The sequence below is a fragment of the Rhamphochromis longiceps genome, linkage group LG12 (assembly GCF_057381845.1).
Source record: "Rhamphochromis longiceps isolate RC_006_pf linkage group LG12, R_longiceps_female_GT1.1, whole genome shotgun sequence".
NCBI lineage: Eukaryota > Metazoa > Chordata > Actinopteri > Cichliformes > Cichlidae > Rhamphochromis > Rhamphochromis longiceps.
In genome coordinates this window covers 40,825,405-40,849,221 of record NC_140568.1, presented here as the reverse complement: position 1 = coordinate 40,849,221, position 23,817 = coordinate 40,825,405, and the positions used below count along the sequence as shown (strand labels likewise).

Below are 23,817 nucleotides of genomic sequence, written 5' to 3'. Positions count from 1 at the left end.
AACACTCAGATTTCTGTAGTAAATAGTGGAAAAAAAGGGAGCTTTTCTGGAATTTTATCGTTTATCTCTAAACATGATATTTTGGTGTTGAATGAATGGGGAAGGTGTTCATCAGTAGCCAAAGCTGTAAAACTTGTGAAAATACACTTAAAAGTCCAAAATTTATACCTTCCTTAACATTTTCCAAAGCCGTCCTGTTGACTGGAGTCTTTGCTGGGCTGACTGTGGCCCCCGGGCCTTATGTTTGACTCCCCTGCTCTAAAGCTTAAACAAGATAAATTTTATCAGATTGTGCAAATACTTTGTTTGCTCTCTTGGAGAGGAAACACTGGCAGCATGTTGTCTCCTCTGCTTAACAAAACTTTCAAAGCTCTTAAAATCCTTCCTACCTGCTCCTAACAGGTTTCCACCTGAACTCTTCTGGGGGCAAGGATGCTTTGGGAATAACATTTATCTTTACCAGGATTTACTATTCTAACTTTCGGGGGAAATTCTTAGAAAGGATCATGATTAATAGAGTTTTTCTTAGAATTTCATCAATAGGAAGCTTTGTGAGCCTCCCTGTCCCTGAGCACAACTTTACCACCTTAAAACCTGAAGTTAATGAAATCTGATAAGACAAGCAGAACAATGGGCCCATTAATGGACACTCAAGCCTGAGTAAGTGCATGTTTTCTCTTCTCAGAAGGGGCGTTTAACACGTTTAAGGTCAAATTATCTGTTTTTTTTTATTTGTTTGCTTTTTTATTTGTTTTATTTTCACTTTTACTCCTGGTGCTCACAGTTCTTATGTCCTTCATTGACCCTGTCTCCACCTTTATTTCTACCTTTCTTTTTTTGTTTTTATGGAAGAAGCTTTAAAGTTGTTCAAGTCTTCTTACTCTTTACTAGCAGCTCAAGTTCAGCCAAAGAAATACTTAAACTCAAGCATTTCTGCTACATTTATATTTTGGATATTAGTACAAAACACACAGGATTCAGAGCTTTGTTTCTATATCAGATATGCATGATTTATTGGTGTTTCTGTGATCTGTACTCAGGTTTGGAAAAGCCCTCTGGTCGTCACCGCAGAGCTGTTATACCTGTGAGGAGAAAAGTAGCAAAGATTTTATTTTATTTTAAGCAAATCGTCCAAAAATTTATTGTCATAGGTGGTTACAGCTGGCCTTTTCTCAGTCAGTCTCTGTGGGGTTTCACCTGGAGAAGTGGGAGGAGCAATGAGCGGGCAGTCCTGTCTGGCTGAACGGAGGTGAGGAGGAGGAAGAGGTGGTTCTGTAGGCGGAGTCCTGGCTGTGGCAGAGACGTTCTCGACCACAGAAACACAAAGACTCCTCAAGAGGAACCACGGGGATCCCCGCCAGAGCTGCGTTCTGAGCAATCGTACCATAGTTAACAAAAAGTGAGAAAATCAGTTTAGTTCACTGACATAAAAATACAAACCGACTTTTAGGAAAAGGGGAAATGAAACAGAATCAACGGGAAAAAGTTTTGGTTTTTTTTTACATTTACATGACTTTTACAACAAGCCCAAGGAAGCTTTTTCTTAGTGAGACTGCACTATATACATGCCTGTGTTTATACTTTATACTTAATTAATTAAAACGATATATATATCTTAATACCAAAACAGCCAGTATTAAAAAAGATGACAATTTGAAAGCTAACGTGTAACAAGCTTCAACAGGAAAAAGAAAGCTATAAAGAGCAAACTTACTCTAAGTGAAACTTCATAATAGATCCTACTTTCCTGACATTCCTCATGTAATTTTTCTGTATTTAGGGTGTCATTTTCAACTTAATATGACTTGCACCTCTTAAGGTGGTGTGTGGACAAGAGGCATTGTAATGATTAGGCCTTTCCCATTCAAGCTGCTCTTGAATGCTCCTTTACTCACAGGGGTCACCTGAGTTTTACACCAGACGCCCTTCTTCATGCAATCCCAAATGGATTTGTCTCCTCCCAGGATAAAATCAGGGATCTTTCATTTGTTAGGTGAATGAGTAAACTACCACACTATGGAGCCGCTAGACCTTTGTCATAAAATGTTTTAATTGTTCACTACATTAAAAAAGCTTACATTTTCCTTTAAAGCATTAAGCTGTTAACCCTTCTACTGGTAAGCATTTTTGTGTAGAAAAGTTATGCAGTAAATGTTGGGAAATTACACAATATGTCACACACTTTATTATGAGAATATTTTTCTAAACTTCCACCCATGTACCCTATTCTGCTTATCTGGTTCAGCCAGCTGCCACAGGGCAAGAGACACACTCCACAGAGCCAGATGATGGAGTCGTCCTACCCATCACACACCACGCTGTCCTTAGTTTAAAACCCCCCCAAAGCAAATATAAACTAGAAAGTGCATTTTCTGAAGAAACTGCAGTGTGAATGCTTGAATCTGAATGTATGCACTGAAATGAATTAATTGCTGAATTTTGAGTTAAAAATCTTGAATGAGATAAAAAAAAAAAAACAAAAAAAAAAACAAACGAATTTAACCTGAAAACAAAGGTGCTGAACTGCTAAAAGCTGAAGGTTACACAGAAGAAGGAGTTGGAAAAAAACTGAAAATGTTTTAAATGTAAATTAGAAAACCCTAAGAAATGAGAAAAGAACATTTAGAGTCAGAAAACATCTGAATGAATATTAAAAGGTCATATTCTTTGAATCACTGAATGACTCAAATGTGATCCCTCCACTTTGATCCACACAGTTTAAAAAGTTTAAATGCCTGAGCTTTGAAAGATACGGTGTTGGAAAGAGAACAATAATGGCGACAATTTGAGGGTAAAATGATGGCTGTAACACTGTGGACACAGCAGCAGTTGAAAGTGAAGTGCTTAAGATGAATCTTGGAACAGTGGCAGGCAGAGCTCGTTAAGCAGGCAGGTGTGAGCCTGGTTGCTATAGTGACCGCACCCAATGGCTCCATACACACGTACACAGACATGCGCCTCACTTTTGCTGCTTAAAATGAACAGAAAAGTCAGGCCGAAACAAATCGTTCCCAAATGAAAAGTAAAAGTCGTATTGACAAAATTCTTTCACCGTGAGCGACAGCCATGTCTAGTCTACCAAATTCTCAGTTTTCATGCCTGTGGAGTTTATTATATGGACGTGGTGACAGTGTAAAGACACCATGCTCTTCTGATTTTCAAACGAACCTTCTGAGCCATTTTAACATTAGAGTCTATGGAAGAGTTGGAGGGAGGAGGCTGTGCATTGGTGACATTTATGAAAGAACCATAACACCTAGGACAATAGTAAACACATTGGATGAAAGAGGACAGCGATGGCTACGTTTTGAGGGTAAAATCATACCTGTAGAGCAAACGCTGCGGACACAGCAGCAGTTTTAAAAAAGATTTTAAGATTAATTTTTTTGCTCCTCTCACTCTAGCAGTTGAGCTGCCTCACTCTAGCCCCCAACATTCCGTCCCATACACACCCATGATAAACTCTGAAAAAACATCATGAAACTTAAACTGGAACTGAAGAAAAAGTATAATAGATATTGAAAAGATAAATACAAGTTGAATAGTTGAATGTCTTGTCTTCGTTTTAAAGTTTGAATGGTGGCTCTATGTGAACGTATGTTGAAGTAGTAAGAGTTTAAAAATGAGTAAGTTGAATGAGGATTTGAAGGGTCTCCCCATTGAAATACATTGGAAATTTTTGTTGAAAAAAGTTGAATAAAATTAAAAATATAAATGTTAAAAATGAGAAAAATAGAAGCAGTCATGTCCAAAATAATAGGAATCAAACGGTGTTTGAATGGTTTTTCTAAGTTGAACGGTTTTGAAGGAGTTAGATGCCAAAAAACGTACGGAATATATAATAATAAAGATTAGAAGAACAATACTGTGAATGCTTTTCAAGCATTCACACTAATTAAAAAAAAAAAAAATACAAACCAATAATAACATTGTTTCTGCCATAAAGAAATCTGATTGGATGTGTTCTCCTGACTGACACCTGCCTTCATCAGGAGTCTCCGGTTCTTCATGTCCTGCTTCCACGGCATCACGTAGAGTTTGGGGATCATTGGATGTCGGGCTGAAAATGTTGGGACGTGGCATGATGATCGTCTGGGAGTAAATAGAACAGGATATGAGGTGTGGCTTTTGGGCACTCTGGAGGATTCATGCAGTTTGGTTCAGTTTATCTGCTAGTTTGTAAAGTTTAGAGACAACTAAAGGAGCTGCAGTTTTGGTGTTGCTGTGCTGCAAAGACTGTGCCTCTTAGTGTTAGTAGATAAGCCTGAGGAAATGGAAGTGCAATGCAATCACGTTGGGTCATTTTTTTTTCTAAATTAGTCCCAGTAATCTCTATTGAATTAAAAAAAAAAACTTGATTTAAAGTCAATAATGAACTGCCTGCTTCCTTGAATATAGTTTCCTTTGGTTCACAGACTCCACTCCACCCCAATACAGTCTGAAACACTGGGAGATGGTTGCAGTTACTCTCCATATCAGAAGAACTAAAATAGATTCTTGAAATAAGATAATGCATCTAAAATACATTCAGAAAAAAAGGGAACATTTTCTGATTTTACACATATTTTTGTACAGATTTTATTTTCGGTAACAAACCATTTAATGTACTAAATAAAACAGACGGTATTAACTTCTTGTATTATTTGCTGTTACACTGAAAAGCGGGACTCATTTGTTGAATCGGACTGTGCAGAATGCTGGTTGGAGAAAGGAAGTACGTCCGTGCATTTAATAACACTTTACAGCTCTGTGTTCAGTGTGAAATAATCAGAAAATGTACTTACTCGTGCTGGTCAGCGCTCCCTGTGTCAGCCATGTTTGTTGACTGTCAGAGTCACCATAGAAACCTTCATTCCCCCCAGTGCATTATGGGTCTTGGGTAGAATTACAAGTAGACACTTTGGGGCTGTTTGTGTAACTTCAGTCAGCGATGGAGAAGAGCAGCGAGTAATTTCTGTTTCCTACATCACATACACTGTAACTCAGGAAAAAAATAAAACACCACCAACTGAAGCTGTGTAAAATGGATCTTTGAGGAAATAAATTAAGATTTAGCAACTGGACAACATACAGTAGGACTGATGGAAGAAAAAATATTAATGTGTTTCCCTCTTACAGCTCCACATCATGTGTTTCTTTGCTGTATGGTCATATCGTCATTTTTTAAACTTCACCTGAATGTTTTTGTCCTCACTGTTAGATTTTGGAAACCAGATACTCCAAGACAGGGATGAATCTGGATGATCATCACACTGCATGGCTGTCGTGTCTTTTTCATTTTAATAGGACCATAAATCACGAATTAAACATAATGCTGGTGTTTAATAAGACTGAGAACTAGTGACTGAGACCATAAACTAACCAGGAAACCGTTTACTGTGGTCACAGAACCAGGAAGCATAGGATTATTTCGCCATAGACCTCTATGTAATCTCATTGTAACCAGAGGTGTTTCCCTTAGGACACTTGAGCTTTGGCTTTACTTGTTTTAGACTCTAAAGTGACACTCAGCTTTTATTTACAGTTTTGCACAGAAGTTAATCCAGAGTAATACTGGCTAAAATTGGTAGCCTTTAACTCATCGGCCCTGCACCCGGCATGCTAAGGGATTGATTTTGGGACTAGCTATAAAAATATATGCACACAACAAATAAACCTTTCTAAATTTCTGTAAAAATGTGAGTAAAGTTTTCTGTAAGTTAAGTTTGTTTTTTAAAGGTTAAGCTAAGTAGCAAGTCGGGTAGCAATGTAGCGACAACCTCTAGAAGACAAGGAGCTGATTGGCTGATAGGTCAGAAGACAACTAGCTAGTTATGTCACAATCTTTCCCTAATATAATATAACCATACTGAAAGATATATCCTGCTCACTGTACATTTTCTCTCAATAATGTCCCATCCATGAGCATTTTATAATAGGCTTAGTTTCTTTGCCTACCGTGGCTAAAAAATCAGATTGCAATTCTGTTCCCTTAAAAACAGACTTCATGTGTATCCTTATATGTTGTAGGAAAAAGTGTTGTTTGGGAGTAATGCGATGTGCCAGGCTCACACTAAAATAGGCATGTCACACAACTGAAATATACAAATCATGGTGAGAGGAGGGGTTTTTACATAACTAGCCCTTTTCATTGCACCATTTTGTCAATTTAATTAATAGTAGCCTAAATGAAAAATAAATACCAATAATACCCATCATGACATCATAACACAGCAATTTATAGTGCAGCATTATCAAAAATCACAATTCTTATAACCAATTTCAGTTTAAAATGAATCTTCAAAATCGGTCTTATTTTGTGACTGACTGGAGTTCCTTCAGCTCCTCTTTTTGCACCTCTGATGGCAGGAAGAGTAAAACAGAGAAGAAGAGAAGCTATGCAAGCTGAGAAATGACAAATGTTTTTGCAGTAAATGTAGCTGTACATAATAACTGTATGCTAGTACTTTTCACTGTCATAAAGTTAGTATATAAAGAGTAACTGTGAAGTGTTAATGTTTGAGGCAAACCGCAACATTCTTTCTGACTTTGGCGCCATCCAGTGGTCATATTAAGAACAACACAGATGACGGCACATCCCACTGGAACTGTTTTAGATAGATAGATAGAACTTTATTAATCCCTCGGGTGGGTTCCTCTGGGAAATTCGATTTCCAAAAAAGCACAGCACCGACAGAAGTTACAGAGTTACAGAATATTACACACACATATATATAAATACAGAGACAATATAAATAAAATATACGAAGGGGATAAATAGAATAAATAGGAATAAATGAATTTTAATAAATGAATTTTGTTTCATAATTCACAAATTTAAAGATTATTTTCAACAGAAGATTTTTTTTCTGTGTGCAATTAATTTTTTTGTTAATTCTAACCACAGAAATGTTTTATTTTAGTTTGAACTATTTCAAGCTTACATGTAATTTATTTATCTTATTGATTTTACTAGGGATGAAGTAGTGGAAGTAAATGTGATTTTTCAGGAACATAACGCAAACAGAAAGGGGTATAAATTATATTAAGAGAGGAAGGTTCAGTTTCTAAGAAAAGTCTTAGAAATAAAAGAAATACAAATATTAGAAGCCTTGGTTTGTATGGCATTATAGCACTGAGTATTTTATGTTGTATTTTGTTAATTACACATGAGAAATGGCAGTGAGTACACCACTTAAAAGTTGGGCTTGCTTGGGGAGAAAACAGTTCCACGCCTGTCGCCAAAATGAACAACTTTGGGCTACAGAGACACTTGTGGAAGAATCTTGAAATACACAGTGATATTTATTTATAAAATTAGTGGTAATCCCAAAAAGTTGCATTTTGCAGCAACCAAATAAGGACAAATGCAGTCTGCATTACGATCGTGGCTCAAGAGTTGGCGGTTTGTCTTGTAACCGGAAGGTTACCGGTTCGAGCCCCGGCTCGGACAGTCTCGGTTGTTGTGTCCTTGGGCAAGACACTTCACCTACTGGTGATGGCCAGAGGGGCCGATGGCGCGATATGGCAGCCTCGCTTCTGTCGGTCTGCCCCAGGGCAGCTGTGGCTACAACTGTAGCTGCCTCCACCAGTGTGTGAATGTGAGAGTGAATGAATAGTGGCATTGTAAAGCGCTTTGGGTGCCTTGAAAAGCGCTATATAAATGCAATCCATTATTATTATTACAAATTTCACTTCATTTTGACCATTTAAAGATATCAAATTACCTTTATTTTTGGAAGAATCTATTTTACACTCAAGCGGCAAATTCTAGGACTGAAAAATTAAGAAACACTGAATTTTCCAGTAGCTGCAGTTGCTCAAGTGGCCAGATGAAACTAGTTCTAAAAGTGAGTCAATTCCAGTAGACTCATACTTTCCAGTCTTCCAATTCTGAAGCAAAAATAGACATTTAACACATTCTCCCTGGATAGCAGCTACAACTGATCCATGTGGATAGTGTGTCAGTGGCGTGCTGTGTTTTACAGGTGTCCTGACACAGGAAGTTGCACCTGATGTCTGTCTGCTGGGCTTTGTTCTTCACTAATTCAGTTCACTGAACTGGCCCTATCCTCTGTGTTTGTGCTGTTTGTTCCTAATTGCAGGTGCCTACATCTGATAACTTAGCACTCTACCATGTCATTCTAATGTGATCACTTCTGTCTAATAAAAACAAAAATGCTAAAGCTAAGGCTTCATAAAGTGGTCCAAAACCAATTGGTGACATCATCATCATAGTAATGTTCATAATAAATATACAGTCTGTGATTATAAAGTGCTTCACACGAGGCAAAACTTCATAACAGTGAGTAGCATAAGTCCATAGTTTGCCTGTGATGATATTTAATGCCATAAGTAGCAATGCTAGCAACTAATGGTATTAAATGGAAATGCTTCAAAAACAGTTAAATTATAGTATGCAACACTTTGTATCATGTGACGGGATTATCTCTCTGTTCCTTTGAAAATGGTTGGTCCAGTGTATCCTCTGCAAAATGAGGTAACATATACTTGTAAAGCAGCAAAGCACCTTTACTTTCCTTTTCTTTTAGAATTTGGCCATGGCCTCCAGCTATGGCCACCACCTGCGTTCTGGTGTTTTAATTTTTGAGCAGAATTCATTATTTGAATGTAAACTTTTTTGCTTTATTTTTGGTAAAATATCAGATTTAGACAGAAGTGTTGAGCTGGCTCAGACATCACTGTAACAAGTTTACTGAAACAAGTTCAGTAAACAGAAATGTTTCCACCTTTAAATCATCAAATGGTCATTTGAAATGCCAGAGGCTGGCACAGGTTTAGCAACTACTCAACAACAGCTAAAGATGGTTTAACTATGACCAAGTTGAACACCAAGGTGCACACCCATAGGTGGGTGGGGGTGCACATAAGTGGTCCGCAGGTGCGCATGCGGTTTCAAAATAAAAGACGAGCACCAGATAAGAAGTTGCAACGCGCGTTTGCGTACATAAGATTTTCTGGAGGAGGACAGACATTTATTCAGAACTCTTAAAGATGTTGAAGAAGCAAGCTCCTTTAAGCAATTACTTTGGTGTTTCTCCACCTCCAAAGAAATGTCAGGAGTCCGAACCGCAAAAGAAGAGACAGAAGAAAAGTGGTTCCTCTAGCGGACTAAAAACTCTGTTTTGGGATTTTCACTGCATATTCTGTACCACATCTCTGTGTGTTCATCATTTGTTTCATCATTTGTCCGGACTCCTTCTGTAATTGCTTAAAGGAGCTTGCTTCTTCGACATATTCCTAAACAAATTTCTGTCGTCCTCCAGAAAATCTTATGTACGCAAACGCTCGTTGCAACCTCGTATCTGGTGCTTGTCTTTTATTTTGAAAGCGCATGCGCACCTGCGGACCACTTATGTGCAGCCCTGCAAAACAGTTCAAATTTCACCAGAGGGGACCATTTTTAGCATTAATGTTTCTCTCTTTTAAAAGGATTTATTTTGTGTGTATCATTATAGTTGCTGCCCTACAAAGACAGACAATAGTACAGGAACTTGATACCAATGTCAGGGAGTTTCTGAAAAAACTAACATAGAATGCTGCTGTTAATGCTAGCTGTGACTTCACTTTCAATTACACATTTGGAGCACAAAAAGTCTTGAAATAATACAAAAGTATGTAAGTAACAAATATAAACCCAGACGTTGGGTATATTTGACCAAATATATACAGTAGTTACTGTATTTTGGCTTCATAGGGCAGAATACATTCCAGTAGTGTTATTTTTTTTAATAACAAACATACATATTTACACTATATTTACAAAAATAATATATATGACTTTCACTGTGCTTATACTGGTTTTCTGTACTTTCAGGCAGCTTCCTCCAGCAGTCTTTGCAGGTTCTTCTGCACCTGAAAGAACAAAGTTTGCTTTTGCTTAACTGTAAACTGTATTGGCAGAAAACTCGACTGCAGATAAGTGCATCTGATGATATTGCAAGTGTTTGCCTTGGTTAGTAAGTGTAGATTTCAAAATGAAGCCTGCTCCTGTTTATCTTGTTGTTAAGGTCATTTCCTTGTTCCTGTTGAAAGCTAGAGACTCAGACTTGAAGCAGTTGAAACAGCAGTTAGGGTCATGTCTACATGAATATCTGTTATAACACAGATGATGTGGAGAACAGTACCAACATCATTGACACGTTTATTATTCTGAAGCTGGCATAATTGCTGTGCAGTCAGTCTGCAGAGAGATCAAGTAGACCACTGCAGACACATGGAAACCATAGACTGTATATAAAAGATGGAGGTATCCATCACGACAACATTCGTGAGTTTTCACTAATTTTGATGACCACTTGATTTGAGTAAAAGATGAAGTTAAATAATGCTTATTTAACAAAGTAGTGCAATTAGCAGATTTCCATGAAGCTAATGGAAGTGCAGAAAACTGCAGTTCTTCCAAACATGAAGATTGATGTTTATTGCTAAAACATGTTTACAGGCCTAACTCTTTTTGGCAGCTGTGGATAGTTTCTCCCTTCCTAGCAATTTAAATTCAAATCATCTCTTTCAGTAGCAGGTTTAATGTGAAATAAATATTTCCAGTCAATTTCCAGTTTTCATTTCACTCAGGATCAAGATGGACTCTACAGTCTGACACAGCTCTGAGCCTTTACCACCTTTTTGCTGATGAAAATTTTCTTTATTCTCCGTCTAAAACACTGAGGCGGCTGTCAGCTGCTGCTTTTTGTTTGTAAGGAGACGAATGTCAGCCTGAAATATAAATGGAGTGTAGACTGATGGAGCTCTTCTTACAAATGATGCTCTAAACTGATCACTGACTATAAATGTTTGATCAATGGCAACAGGCATCCAGTTACACTTTGCTCTTTGGAAACTGCTGAAGCCTTCCTGCTGTGTGCTTTCAGAGGCTCATGAAAGAAACTCCTGATAACACATTCACGCAATTTTTAAAGGTGACCTGTTATGCTTTTCCTTAGTTTTTTTGAAGTGCATACACTTGTAGTCATGGCCCAAACGTCAAATAATGAGATCTGTGTAATCCCAAAGTGAGTAACTCAGGGTTCAGACCTCTAACTGCTCAGATTTGAACATTTTTTTAAATTATCAATGGGGATTATAGCATATCCAGAGGGCTGTATCTATCAACACTTGATCTGAAAAAACAAAGACAGACCAACCTTCTCCAGCTTCATCAGGTTGATGGTTAGCAGTTCAGATAAAAGATTTGTGCCTACGTCAGCGGACCCACTCAGAAAATTGTTTCTGGTAATAAAACACAAAAATAATCACCATAAAAATGATTTAAAATCTTCACAAGGGTCAGATGTATCAGCAAAAATCTAATATGAATAAATCAGAGAAAAGTAAATCTTGTAGATTATTGTACCATAGTCCTTGAGACGAAATAAGGAAACCATTTCATGTCTGTGAATCCACTGTTACCTGTTTAGTTTGGATCATTAGTTTCATTATTTGGGCTATTTTTAAATTTGTTTTGTGAGGATGTGAATAAAATTCATCGTGATGCTTTTGCAGTTTTTGTTTCTCTTTCATCTGGTTATCATTTCCATGTCTAATTTCTCACTTTTTCAACCTTCTTTAGCTAAGTTTTCTAGAGCTTGTCAGAGTCTCAGACAGTTCGACGACTCACTCCGGGTGTGTGAACTCGGCCACAGCGCCGAGCGTTGTCAGTCTCTGCTCCAGTGAGATGATCTTAAACGCCAGGTAACATGAAGACAAGACCAGGGTGCACACTCTGAGGAAAAACACATGTAAAAGAGAAGATGAGCAAATTGAGGCTAAAATGCGCTACAAATGAAAATGTAATGATAAACTGAAATTAATGTGCATCCAATGAATGGATGGAATAAATCCGCAGATCATATAAGTGATCAGCTTAATTTCCAATTAGGACGAGTGACAGAAAAATCCTTTACTGAAGACATGAATGAATCAAAGGCAGCAAACTTACAGGAACATGTAGACCATCAGCAGAGTGTTGAGAGAAACTGGCTTCAGACACCTGCTGTCAATCACCACATCCGAGCCTGAAGAAAGATCAAACAAATATGTCTTTGTTTACGACAAAAAGACACAAAGTAAAATGCCCTACGCGTGTGAGAGCAGCGCTGCATTAAAAAGGTTGGAATAGACTGCTTCATCAACTCATAGAAATCAATATGAAAAGGAGTCATTATAAATATAAGCAAGAAAAGAAGTGGAGCTAAAGAGTTATGGTTGGATAAGCAGGAGAGAGCAGATGGAAGAATGGATCATATGGGCGTATTTTTCATTAATATGGAAGAAGCAGCACGGTGACACGATGGTTAGCACTATTGCCGCACAGCAAGAAAGTTCTGAGTTCAATTCCACCATCAGGCCAGGGTCTTTCTGTGTGGAGTTTGCATGTTCTCCCTGTGTTTGCATGGGTTCTCCCTGGGTCCTCCAGCTTCCTCCCACAGTCCAAAAACATGCCATTAGTGGGATAGGTTTTTTGGAAACTCTAAATTGCCCATAGGTATGAATGTGAGTGCGAATGGTTGTCTCTGTCTATGTGTTAGCCCTGCGACAGACTGGCGACCTGTCCAGGGTGTACCCTGCCTCTTGTCCCTACAGCTGGGATAAACTCCAGCGTTCCCCGTGACCCTGAAAAGGATAAGTTGAAGTGAATGGATGGATGGCAAATATGCAGGAAATTTGGGCAGCTGTGAGGGATTCTGGGTAGAAGATATCTAATGCATTTAGAAAAAATATTTATCCAGGTGACGTATTTCTTTATTTAGAAACTAATGTTTCGTGCAACCCATTTTGCCAAATCTCCTCTGCAAATGTGCAAAATTATGACCAATACAGACGCTGTTAATAACAAATAAAAAAATCAAGTTTACTGTTGGTACATGATAATATTATTATTTGACAGAAACAGAGTATTTTTTTTTCAGTGATAAATATAGATCATTCAGGACTACATTTATTTATATTTGACAAGTTTGTGTTCTGGGAAATCCCTGCAGGTCAGTTTGCATACACGACACATATGAGATCACAATCGGTGCTTCTTTGCACCTCAGCTCACCTCTCATGGCTTTTAGAGTTAAATGTTGTTGAATTGTGGCGTTCTCAGACTGACTCCTTAATCCTGAGTACAGCTGAGGATATTTTCATTTTACCGCTTCTAAAAGCGATTTTTTATTTTACTGTTACAAAGTTAGCGGCAGTTTATATTTGGCTGTAAAAATAGAGGTGGGGAGAGCAGCAGTACAGGACAGTGCAGGCAGCAATGTCAACAGAAATAAGTCCAAACAGAAGGAGCTGAGTCAGCTAAACTTGAGCCAATGCTATGATGAATTTGACCAAAAAGAGAAATAAAATGTAGGGACTAAAATAATAAAATTATAAATTCATAGTCCCATGAGAGGTTCAGTGCCAGTGGTTTAAATAAAAGTGATGTTTAAACTAACACGACCCTGATTAAAGACTCATCCTACCTCGGTGGTGCTTGGAGTGCTGCTTGTTGTCTGGACCCTGCTGGTTCAGATGTGGGTTCTTCACTTTGTGCTGGTGGTCTGGAGATGATGCACTGTCTGTGCGCTTCAGCATATCCAGGAATGGAGGAACGGTGAACTCTATAGAAGCAAAAAGGCAAGCAAAGCATTCAAAACTGGAAACCCAGGGCCTGTTATGACTTGGGGCAGGTTTGTAATCCCGATTAAGTCCTCTTGAGAAAGACACACTAAGTATGTTTGAATAAACCCTGCACTACAAGCTGCTCATTTTCAACTTCATCACAGCTGTGTGTGTGTGTGTGTGTGTGTGTGGGGGGGGGGGGGGGGGGGGGGGGGGGGGTTAAACGTCAACAAAAAATAAAGAGTAAAGAAGGAAAATTATAGCAGCACTAAGTAGCACAGGTCAGATTCTACTACTGAAGTGCAAAAGTGGTTCAGGTTTTGTGAGTAAAACGTTGACAGCCACAGACGATGCATGCGACGATGCATGCGACGATGCATGCGACGATGCATGCGACGATGCATGCGACGATGCATGCGACGATGCATGCGACGATGCATGCGACTGCTTCTAATTGGTCAGTTGGACAGCGATGCAGTACCTTCTATCTTCTCATAGTCTGGAACCTGAGAGTCAGAGCTGCTGCTCTCCTCCATCTCCTGCCTCCTGTGTCTCATCGCTCCATCCAGGTCGCTGAATTCACTCTGCAGAAATTCACAGACACAGAGAGAGTATAACTAGCAGGCACTAGCAGCTGCTTCACCCCCTCATCCAAACATGAGCATATCTATCATATCGATCGTATCTGTACTGAAAAAAACTTCACATTTTCCTACAAATGATATTTTGATTGGAGCAAACAAAAACAAAAGTGAATAATAATAATAAACATTTAAAAAATGGTTGAACCCAAGATTCCAGGGTGGAAATAGGAAATGACAATTCACTTTAGTTACATGAGAACTTAATGCTTTTAGAAAGCTGCAATTTAATTCAACTGATTTCTGTTGTAGTTCTGCTTTTATGAAGGTTGTAAATTTTCATTATTTGTGCAAAAGACTTCTAAAAAACCCTCAAACTATCTGAAACAATATTTTATACGTTAAAAACTAAAATAAAATCTAACATCCAGTTGCTGATGTTCTTGTTGCAGATGTTGCTGCAGAAACTTGACGTCGGCTTCGCTGTGTCAGCTAATTTTATCTTTTATCTTAACTTCCAAAATGTATCCCTTGGCAAATATCCCATGTAATATAATATTTAAAAAGTCTAAATCCAACAGCTAAACTAATATAAACTAAACTGTAATTCAAGACGTTCAAACAATAATAAGTAAAATGAAAGGAGCCAACACACATGGGAAATTAACTGAAAATAAACTGAACTTGAAGCAAAAACACAAAACATATCAATCAAAAGTAATTAAAATGATAAAACTACAATAACTCACCTACAACCTCAACATTAAAAGTAAATGATTATTTAAAACACATTTGCTTTGTGGAGTTTATGCAGTTGTATTAAATTGCACAGGCACTCTAAAAGCATCACTTTTAGAGATAAAGACTTTTGGGGTCAGAGAAAACACAAAATGAATTAAAATGGGAAAAAGTAACATTTCAAAGATCCTGTTTGGGGATAAAGTGGCCAAAAATAAATAAATACATAAAGCTTTAGCCACAAGGACCTGGGGCGATTGATACTGACATCAGGAAGTGTCTCACAGGACAGCCTTCTCTCTTGGACACAGCTTTGTTGAATGCATAAACACAACATGCAACAAATATCCAGTTGGAACATATGCAAAATGTTACTAAACGATTTGCCAGCTGGCTCCGGCTCTCATGCAGGGAGTCTTTTTTTTCTGAACAGCTTCTGTCCCCATAGGTCGAAATGCTTAGTTGCCACGTTACAGCTCCAGCTCTCGAGGATATTGGTTTTATTTCACCTCAAGTTTGATGTGTTAAAATATCTTTCTGTCAGAAAAGAGACCAGAGAGACAAGTGCGAGGATGGACCCAAAAGCATGATGCTTTCTTATTCTTATATCTTTTATTATATGTAGGCAGGATGAAAACAGTATCCGTTGTATCAGGAAACTTTATGGCATTCGGCTGTTTGTGTTTTTGCTGTGTTTGACCCACCAGAGGAAAGCGAGGCGATAGCGGTGACCTCTGACTTCTAAAGCTGTTTTCAGCTGAGGAGGGAATGGGGCTGCTGCATGGACTCTTCCCCTATTTATATTCATGTAATACATAACCAAACATCATGTGTTTAAATGATCCTCAAGTCTTCAAACTTATTTAAAATGAATAACATAAGAAAGCGCAAGAGTAAAAAAGAAAATTATCTGAAACTGAGTGTTTAGTTTAAAGCCAGAGTTTTCGGCTCACAATGTCTACCTGTTGATCACGAGCAGTACATACATGACAGAAAACAAGGAAGCATAACACGTCTGTATGGATCTAAATAAAAAGCCTTTCCTACCTCCAGATGAGGACAGATCGACATCAAAAACTTGTAGGTGTTGTCTCTGGACAAGAAGGACACAAAGACGTACTGCAACACCAGAAATAGAAAAAATGTCTTTTGGATACTTTTCCACATGTGCAAAAATACTGTGTTTTTTTTCTTAATTCATCAAATCGTGGTGAGAAGCAGCGAGATTTCTCTCACCCTGTCATTTGTGGTGGTGATCACCAGAGCGTTTGGCAACAGGATGGCAGTTTTGGTCTTCTTGATGTTTTTGATGGACACCACTGGGATGGCGACCTGGGACACAGAGCAGTTCGATCCTTCATACCAGCTTTGAAACCAGAGAAAAAGATTCACACACCTGTAGGCCGGCTTCACTGTGACAGAGCTGTTCACTGACCTCCGTCAGCTTTAATTATCACCATCTATACACATTAACTGCAATTACATTCTCAGCCTAGATTGATAGTTCCAGATGTTTCCCATACAGTAACAGATGTAAAACAATCCAGTCGTGACCACACAGCAGCAAGGTGTCATCTGCATGTGTTCATGCATGCAGCAAAATATTAGTCCCTCTGCAGACTGTACCTGCAGGCTGCGTGTGTGTAAACACAGCTGGCTTACAAAATAAAGAATAATGCGCTACAATGCCCGCACAATATCAATATCCACTTAGCATGTCCCTTCATGGAGGAAAAAGTCTTTTTTTTATTGCAGAAGCACTGCTTGGATCAAAATGTGGCAAAAGTATAGACATTATTTACTTAAGTGGAAGTCCAGATATTTAAAAAAAATACTCCTGCAAAACTGAAGTAAAAGTGAAAAAGCAAAGGCTCTCAAAAGTGCTCAAACGTCCTCTATTCATAAAGCAAAGCTCCATGATTGTGCTGCCAAAACAACGACACACTTATTATTCAATTAAATTGTGTTGATAAAAATCAAATTGAGGTTAAAAATCTTATTTTACATCACTGAGTTCTTCTTGGTCTCAAGTGTTGTGTAACGGATAAAACTGACTGTTTGCTGCTTTCTGAACGACAGCAAATTGTTCTGTTTTCTGTGAAACTTCTCCAGGTAACTGTTAAATAATTTAAACCGACATATCTCATCAAATCAAACGGCTGCTGCTGGCACCTCACTGTGTTCGCCACTTTAAACAGCATCAACACAACAAAGACTCTGACACTCGCGTGGAACCAAGAAACACCACTGAAAACATCTGTGTATTCTCCTGAAATCTCTTTCAGATTTTCAGCCTTTTCCTGTGAGCTGATACAAAACAGACATCAATGCATACCTTGGTATCTTTTCCAAACACCTTGGAGTGGAAGCAGATCCAGTGGTCGGAGACAAACATGCGTCCTTGGTAGAGGATGTCTTTCTGAAGAGCACAGGTGTAACCTAGCAAACAAATAAAGCACATTAAAAAAACACATTATTTTTAGATGTTTGTGAGGAAAAAAACAAGAAAAGACCAGTTCAGTGTTTGTATTGAACAAAAGAGTTTGATAAAGTTATTATTGGACTTTGAATTTACACTGTAGTCCTATCATAGGGATTCTATTATTATCAGGTGGTTAACAAGAGGCTCTGGTATCAAATGTTCAACTATGACCTAATCCTTCATTCAGTATTTAAGGTGGAGTGGATAGCTGTGATCATTAAAGACTTACTCTGTCTGAGCTGTTCTTCTTTGCTGATCTCCTTAAATATTTTATGGTACTGGCAGTTGGTCTTCGAAAGCTGAAATACAACACACACACACACACACACACACACATACACACACACACACACACACACGCACGCACGCACGCACGCACGCACACACACACACACACACACACACGCACGCACGCACACACACACACACACACACACACACACACACATACACACACACACACGCACGCACGCACACACACACACACACACACACACACACATATATCAGTTAAAGCTAAGGCTGACATTTGGATGAATTCTTATCAGAGAAAAGTAATAAATAAATGTGGCTTGTAAAACTTACGGTACTCTCAGGAGAACTACAGAGCATTTATTTATGGGATTGTTGTTTTGCAGCAGTGTATATCTATATGTTGTTAGACAGAGAAAAAGCTCTAGTTCCACTCCATCATAGAAACATCACCCATACACCAAAATAAGCTTGTGCGTGCGCAGGCAATCATGGTGTTTAAATCATGTGGATACCAGTTACAGTTTAGAATTTATATGACATTTTTGCAAGGGAATTGCAAAGGACATTTTAGAGAAATGCATTTTTAGACCAAATCAGGAAAACTTAACCAAATAACTGTGGTATTAAGTTAAACCAAACCGACTGGCTTAGGCATTTTCAACCATTTACAAAGTATAAAGATATTTTTTGTAATTAATCTCGAGCTAAAACGTTCACCTCTAGGGAGCAATATTTTACCCCTGGACATGTGACGCTGTTGTTTTAACACTCGTGTCCTTAAGACGTTTTGCCTTTTGCGCTGTGAAAAACAATGTGCTTTTAATGTTTTGCATGGTTAAATAAAGACCACATTGACTCACTGCACCATCATGTAGCATTACACGAATGTTTATTCGTGTTCTAGCTCTTCAATGCAATATGCAGATATTCTGGACATGAAAGCATAGCTTAAAATATAAAATCATTTTTAAATATACAAATTTAGACTAAGTATCTTTAATACTGGTGGAATCATTAACCACTTTATAAACACTATAAAGCTTTTCTTTTCTTTTCCTTTCCTTTGGACAAACACTGATGTATCGTAATCCTTGTGGTGTGTTAACTTTGTGTGTTACAATCCAGCTGATCAAGAAAATAGCTTTGAATAAGCTATAGCTAACAAGTCATTAGCCAATTAATCTATTTACTAACAAGTTATTAGAAAAAGTTATTTTAAAGTTTTAAATTCTTTCATTTGAAAGTGTACAAAAACCTCTTTGTGAAAACTGATTAGAAAAATAATTTTTGAATTCTTAATTGACTTTCAAATGCCTAAAAAGTACCAGATATTATTATTATTATTATTATTATTATTATTATTATTATTATTATTATTATTATTATTATTATTATTATTATTATTATTACCCATTGTCTTTGTGAACAAAATTTAAAGCAGCAATTTAGTGATGTTATTTGAACTTTCGTTCCTCACATTGGTTTGTGGTGCCATGTCAGAACACTGGATGTGTTAATGTTGGCGTCATGAAGTAAAGGAAGGACCAACCAGAAGGAGGCCTGACCCACAAACTGTTTATAACCTGATACATTTCTAAGATAATAAGGTTGCTTGGAAAAAAGCGAGTCAGCAGAAATTTTATCTGATATTACTCATTTGGAAACCAAGTGACCGAGAATGGCCTACATGTAACATTTATAGGTGTAATAAAATATGTATCAGAGTTTACTTAATGACCTCTCACCTGGCTGTAGTGAGACTTCTTCCTCTCAATCTTGGAGTCTGGGTCTGTCTGCACCTGAGTCAGGAGAGAATGGTCGAAGGTCTTTGACCTGAGGACAGAGAGAAATTTCAGAGAGAGGATTTAACATATTACATAGCCAATAAGACAGAAGATAAACAGAAGTCAGCAACCTTTGGTAAACTAATTTTAGTGTATTTAAGAACAATAGCAGCCTGCTGTCGATTCCTGACATCATACTTTTATGAAAACCAGGAAATATTCAAATAATTCGAGGCTGGAGAAAAAAATGTTCTAATCAAAATCTGAAGTTGAAATGATTAAGATTATGCTCTTTTTTAGGACAGCATTATAATTAAAGCTGAAGCATATTAGCACCATCATATGACTCCTTCGTTCAAAAAATTGGATTTTCTTTGAATTTATGCTTTAAAAAAACCACAATTCAGAAGTCAATTTGTTCAAATGGTTCAAAACAACCTGCAGTCATTGTTCCACTGTTACACATTTTGAGGTTAGGGAAGATTGCTGCCTAAGATAGTGGGAAAGAGTCAAAGGTCAGATTATTATTCTGAACAATGAGGAACCTTCTGAGAGTCAGATCATGGTGAGATTAAAGGTTTCTGTGGGTGCTGAGCATGAAGTCAAACAACACTTTGTGGAAAACTGATCATTCATCAATCCATCAGTGCATTTTCTTGTTGTGGTTGCAGCAGGTGGTCTCGTCTCCAGCAACATTTTCCACTTCCTCCTGTGGGATCCCGAGAAGCTCTCAGGACAGATTAGATTATCGTTCTGGGTCCACCGCCACACCAACTTATTTCAGTCGTATCATTTATTCAGTCATTACCCAGAAGTCATGATCATACGTGAAAGTTGTAACATGAAATGATTGGTAAGGCAAAACCTTAATTTTCACACTTAACTGACTCATCACCACAATGATCTGGTACAACGCCTGCATTGCTGTATATGCAGCAACATTCAGCATCTGACGCTCTGCTGTCCCATCACTCTTGTATAAGAGCCAGAATAATTAAACTCCCCGAATGGGGCAGCAAGTTCCTCCCGATCCAGAGTGAGAAATCTACTATTTACTTGATCAGCTGGATTGTAACACACAAAGTTAACACACCACAAGGATTACGATACATCAGTGTTTGTCCAAAGGAAAGGAAAAGAAACGAAAAGAAAAGAAAAGAAAAGAAAAGAAAAGCTTTAAAGAAAACATCACACAAGATATAGAATTTACTCTAATCAGCAAAAGTCCCGTTTACATTCAGAGGATAGAAAGTGTCTTGGAATTGCTTCTCAGGAGAGAACAAGGAGTGGACTGAGATATAACAGCATTGCAGAGGTCAAGAATGGAAAATGTATTGTTTTCTGGTGAATCCCAGTTAACGAATAAGACCAAAAGGAGCAAATATTATACCATAATGTACCTTTAGTCGTATTATGGCTTGTCACAAGGTTATTTAACTCAACCTTGGAAGTGGGTAACTATTTGTACTGTGGTTGTTTGAACCTTACAGACTTTGAACGTCTGGTGACCAAAGGGCAAGCTAAAATTTCAAGGTAAACCTATATTCTTAACTGGGCATATTTGGACCTAGCATGACGTCTGAATTTCATATGCAACAATCTAAACAATACAAAGATATTTATGGATAAAAACCAGAGAAAAACGTTTGTAACTTACCTGACTAACACTGGCTTTCTCCTCCCTGTTAGCTCCGGCTGCTCCTGATCAGCAGCCTGCAGTGGTTCACTGCACATCCTGCTCAATCTTTGCTGCTCCTCTGCCACAGCTTCTGTATCTGAACTACACACGAAAGGGAAAAGTGAAATGAAACCCAAAATCATACTGTCCAAGAAAAGTGGGAATCAACACAACATGCAAAGATTTTTTTTGTTTGGTATTTTGTTTTGTTTTGTAACTCTCTGGAGTTTTACGTAAGGAAAATCCTGCAATAGCACATCTTACTTTCTTGTCCAGCTGCAATGCAAAAGCCAAGTTTCCCAACTTTCTGTTGTGACATTGCAAAACAATAGATAACACCTTAGATATCGCTCAAGGTGAAAATTTCCAAGCGATTAATAGATAAAGCAGAATTTTTACAAGTCAAGAAACCCACCATGGTGCCAGTCAATCACGAATCCAACAGTTTGGTAAGTAAACATAAAGAATCCAGACAGCTAATTATGAATAAAAGTCAACCTTCATAAAATGTGCATCCCTCATTATGCATTTTCTTTCTTTGCAGTGAAGGTTGTGTGATGAATATCTAAGTCTCCTGGGGACCTAAAGACTCCATATTCACCATGTGGTAAATTCACGACTGAATCATTTTAATTCATGCAATTCCAAAAGCTGACAAGCCAAGAAGATCTGTCAGTTAATCAGTCAATAATCTGAGTGATTGTTCTGCTATTCAAAAAGACATGAGTACTGCTATAACTTTTACTAATGCAACCAAAACAGCTAACACAAATATCTGTGTGACACTGCCTTTTGTACTCTAGAGATGTTTTTGTTTTTACAGCCACAGACTCACTGAGAATCCCTTTCTTCATGCTTTGCAGCTCCTCTGCTACATTTCCTGGCATCCTCCTGCGACGTCTGCTGGTTCCCACACTGTTCTGTCATTATGCTCAGCAGATATTTTCCAAGCAAACGCTCAGCTAGACGTCCTGACTGCTGCCGTGAGAACTGCAGCCTGATCCGCTGCTCCCTACGCCTACCTGCTAGCCTGTCTGTGGGAGTGTCCTTTGGGCCCCTCGGTTTCACATGTCACAGCCAACCAGATCACAAAAGGGTGAAGTGTGTGTTTGTGTGTGTTCGAGATGTGCGCATTTGAACCTTTGATCAGTGACATTTTACTCGGCTTTGTTTGTGTTCCTAAACTTAAAATGGTCTCATAATCAATCTAGTTTTATTTGCACAGGAACAATACTTCTACCTTCCACTTCTGTCTAAACAGGGTGAAATCTGATCTGGTTCCCTTTGCTGAGGGGAAATGATTTCACGTGTTCAGCCTGTTGTATCCCCGTATCCCTGCCGACTTTCTTCATGTTGAAATGTGTATGTTTGTTTTCCAGTGGGGAATTAGAACGCTGCACGGAGAAGCCCCTTAAAGATTTAAGAAAAAGCTGGATTGGATTGCAATAAATAGACCCACATCTTAATTTCTATAATTTATAATCACATTTTTATCTCAGAAAATGTCCCTCCTGTTGGCATGATTTACAGCATTCAATCTTTAAAACATCTGTAGTTGCACGACGAAAAATTTATGTAAGTAGTATTTACACGGGCTGCATGCAGCCTGCACTCAAAACTACATGTTGTTGCACAAAACTGTAACTCATTACATTACAATTAATCTGATTAAAGTGCTGGTAAGAAACGAGGACCCAACAGTTCAGGTTCAGATGTTTTTTTTAACATGTTGATCTCCTCACTCAGCCGGAGTGAGGATACACGATCCAGCTGTTGTTCTGGCCGTGTGTGTGTGTGTGTGTGTGTGTGTGTGTGTGTGTGTGTGTGTGTGTGTGTGTGTGTGTGTGTGCACGCGCACTGCAGTGTACGTGTGTAATGAGAGCTCTCAGCTAAGGATTGGTTGGTCATGAAAACAGTCTGTCTAAACACGTTTTATCAATACTTGTTTGGATTTAAAGTGTTTAGCTTATATATCCTTAATAAATTCCTGATTGGTGCACGATTCCTGTGCACCAATGACACCATTTTAATTATGGCAGAAAATACTTCCTGTATGAAGCTAAAAGTGCAAATAGCTTGGAGAAAGGACCAAAGTGGCTTCGGTCTTTAACATTTAATGTTTAAAAACACACGCACAAAAACTAGACAATTCATAGTCAAAAAAGCTTCAAGATGGTGTATAAAAATGTATGTTGAATAAATAAAGATGACTGGCTCTGGGGTGTCATACTCATCTCAAGTGGGCCAGACCATTAAACTGATGGTAAAATTACCTTTTTTTGCGTAAAGAAGTAAAAGTAACCATGCAGTTACAAAATGATGAACAGCCCTTAAAAAACAGTACGTCTCATTTCATGTACATTACTAAATAATTATTACATTTTGCTTTTGCTGATCCAAAGAATTTGTCAAGATCTAGAAAAATGTGAACTTGTGAAAATGTGAAGTTGCAAGTATTCTTAAATAGATCATTTGGAAGGCCAGCTGTGGCCCCTGGGCCATATTTTTGACACAGATAGACTGATCACAGTGGAGGCTGTACCGGTCCGTCATGGTGAACAGGTGAGCAAGAGAGCTGAGTGTAAAAGCGAAGCTCTCGATTTACCAGTTGATCTGACAAGGATGCCTCCTGGATGCCTCCTGGGTGAGGTGTTCCAGGCATGTCCCACTGGGAGGAGGTCCCGGGGCAGATTCAGGACACGCTGG

At 38.2% G+C, this 23,817-nt stretch overlaps 2 protein-coding genes across 3 annotated transcripts; both read right to left on the bottom strand.

Moving 5' to 3' along the window:
• Nucleotides 1-931: 931 nt before the first annotated feature.
• Nucleotides 932-4,904, bottom strand: LOC146657976 (sperm-associated microtubule inner protein 10-like). The gene is made up of 4 exons (XM_085426366.1): nucleotides 4,785-4,904; nucleotides 3,984-4,092; nucleotides 1,198-1,370; nucleotides 932-1,082 (listed from the first exon to the last, which is right to left on the bottom strand). The coding sequence occupies exons 1-4, from the start codon at nucleotides 4,814-4,816 to the stop codon at nucleotides 1,037-1,039; spliced, it is 360 nt and encodes a 119-aa protein (XP_085282492.1). The 5' UTR covers nucleotides 4,817-4,904; the 3' UTR covers nucleotides 932-1,036.
• A 131-nt stretch (nucleotides 4,905-5,035) lies between these two features.
• gramd2b (GRAM domain containing 2B) lies at nucleotides 5,036-22,147 on the bottom strand. 2 transcript variants are annotated; one of them, XM_085426364.1, is made up of 14 exons: nucleotides 21,947-22,147; nucleotides 21,091-21,213; nucleotides 19,395-19,482; nucleotides 17,624-17,693; nucleotides 17,248-17,351; nucleotides 16,149-16,244; nucleotides 15,960-16,031; nucleotides 15,617-15,706; nucleotides 14,075-14,177; nucleotides 13,455-13,592; nucleotides 11,939-12,014; nucleotides 11,618-11,722; nucleotides 11,145-11,229; nucleotides 5,036-9,855 (listed from the first exon to the last, which is right to left on the bottom strand). In XM_085426364.1, the coding sequence occupies exons 1-14, from the start codon at nucleotides 22,036-22,038 to the stop codon at nucleotides 9,814-9,816; spliced, it is 1,284 nt and encodes a 427-aa protein (XP_085282490.1). In that variant the 5' UTR covers nucleotides 22,039-22,147; the 3' UTR covers nucleotides 5,036-9,813. The 2 variants fall into 2 exon arrangements, with proteins under 2 accessions (XP_085282490.1, XP_085282491.1); XM_085426365.1 differs by lacking the exon at nucleotides 15,617-15,706.
• Between the last annotated feature and the right edge of the window lie 1,670 nt (nucleotides 22,148-23,817).

Excerpts from the sequence above, each read along its gene's own strand:
- LOC146657976 (XM_085426366.1), bottom strand. The coding sequence starts at position 4,816 with ATGGCTGACACAGGGAGCGCTGACCAGCACGA. Across the intron at positions 4,093-4,784 it reads GGGAGCGCTGACCAGCACGA|ACGATCATCATGCCACGTCC; the intron begins GTAAGTACATTT and ends ATTTACTCCCAG. Across the intron at positions 1,083-1,197 it reads TGCTCCTCCCACTTCTCCAG|GTATAACAGCTCTGCGGTGA; the intron begins GTGAAACCCCAC and ends TTCTCCTCACAG.
- gramd2b (XM_085426364.1), bottom strand. The coding sequence starts at position 22,038 with ATGACAGAACAGTGTGGGAACCAGCAGACGTCGCAGGAGGATGCCAGG. Across the intron at positions 19,483-21,090 it reads AGAAAGCCAGTGTTAGTCAG|GTCAAAGACCTTCGACCATT; the intron begins GTAAGTTACAAA and ends CTCTGTCCTCAG. Across the intron at positions 14,178-15,616 it reads TATCGCCTCGCTTTCCTCTG|AGTGAATTCAGCGACCTGGA; the intron begins GTGGGTCAAACA and ends GAATTTCTGCAG.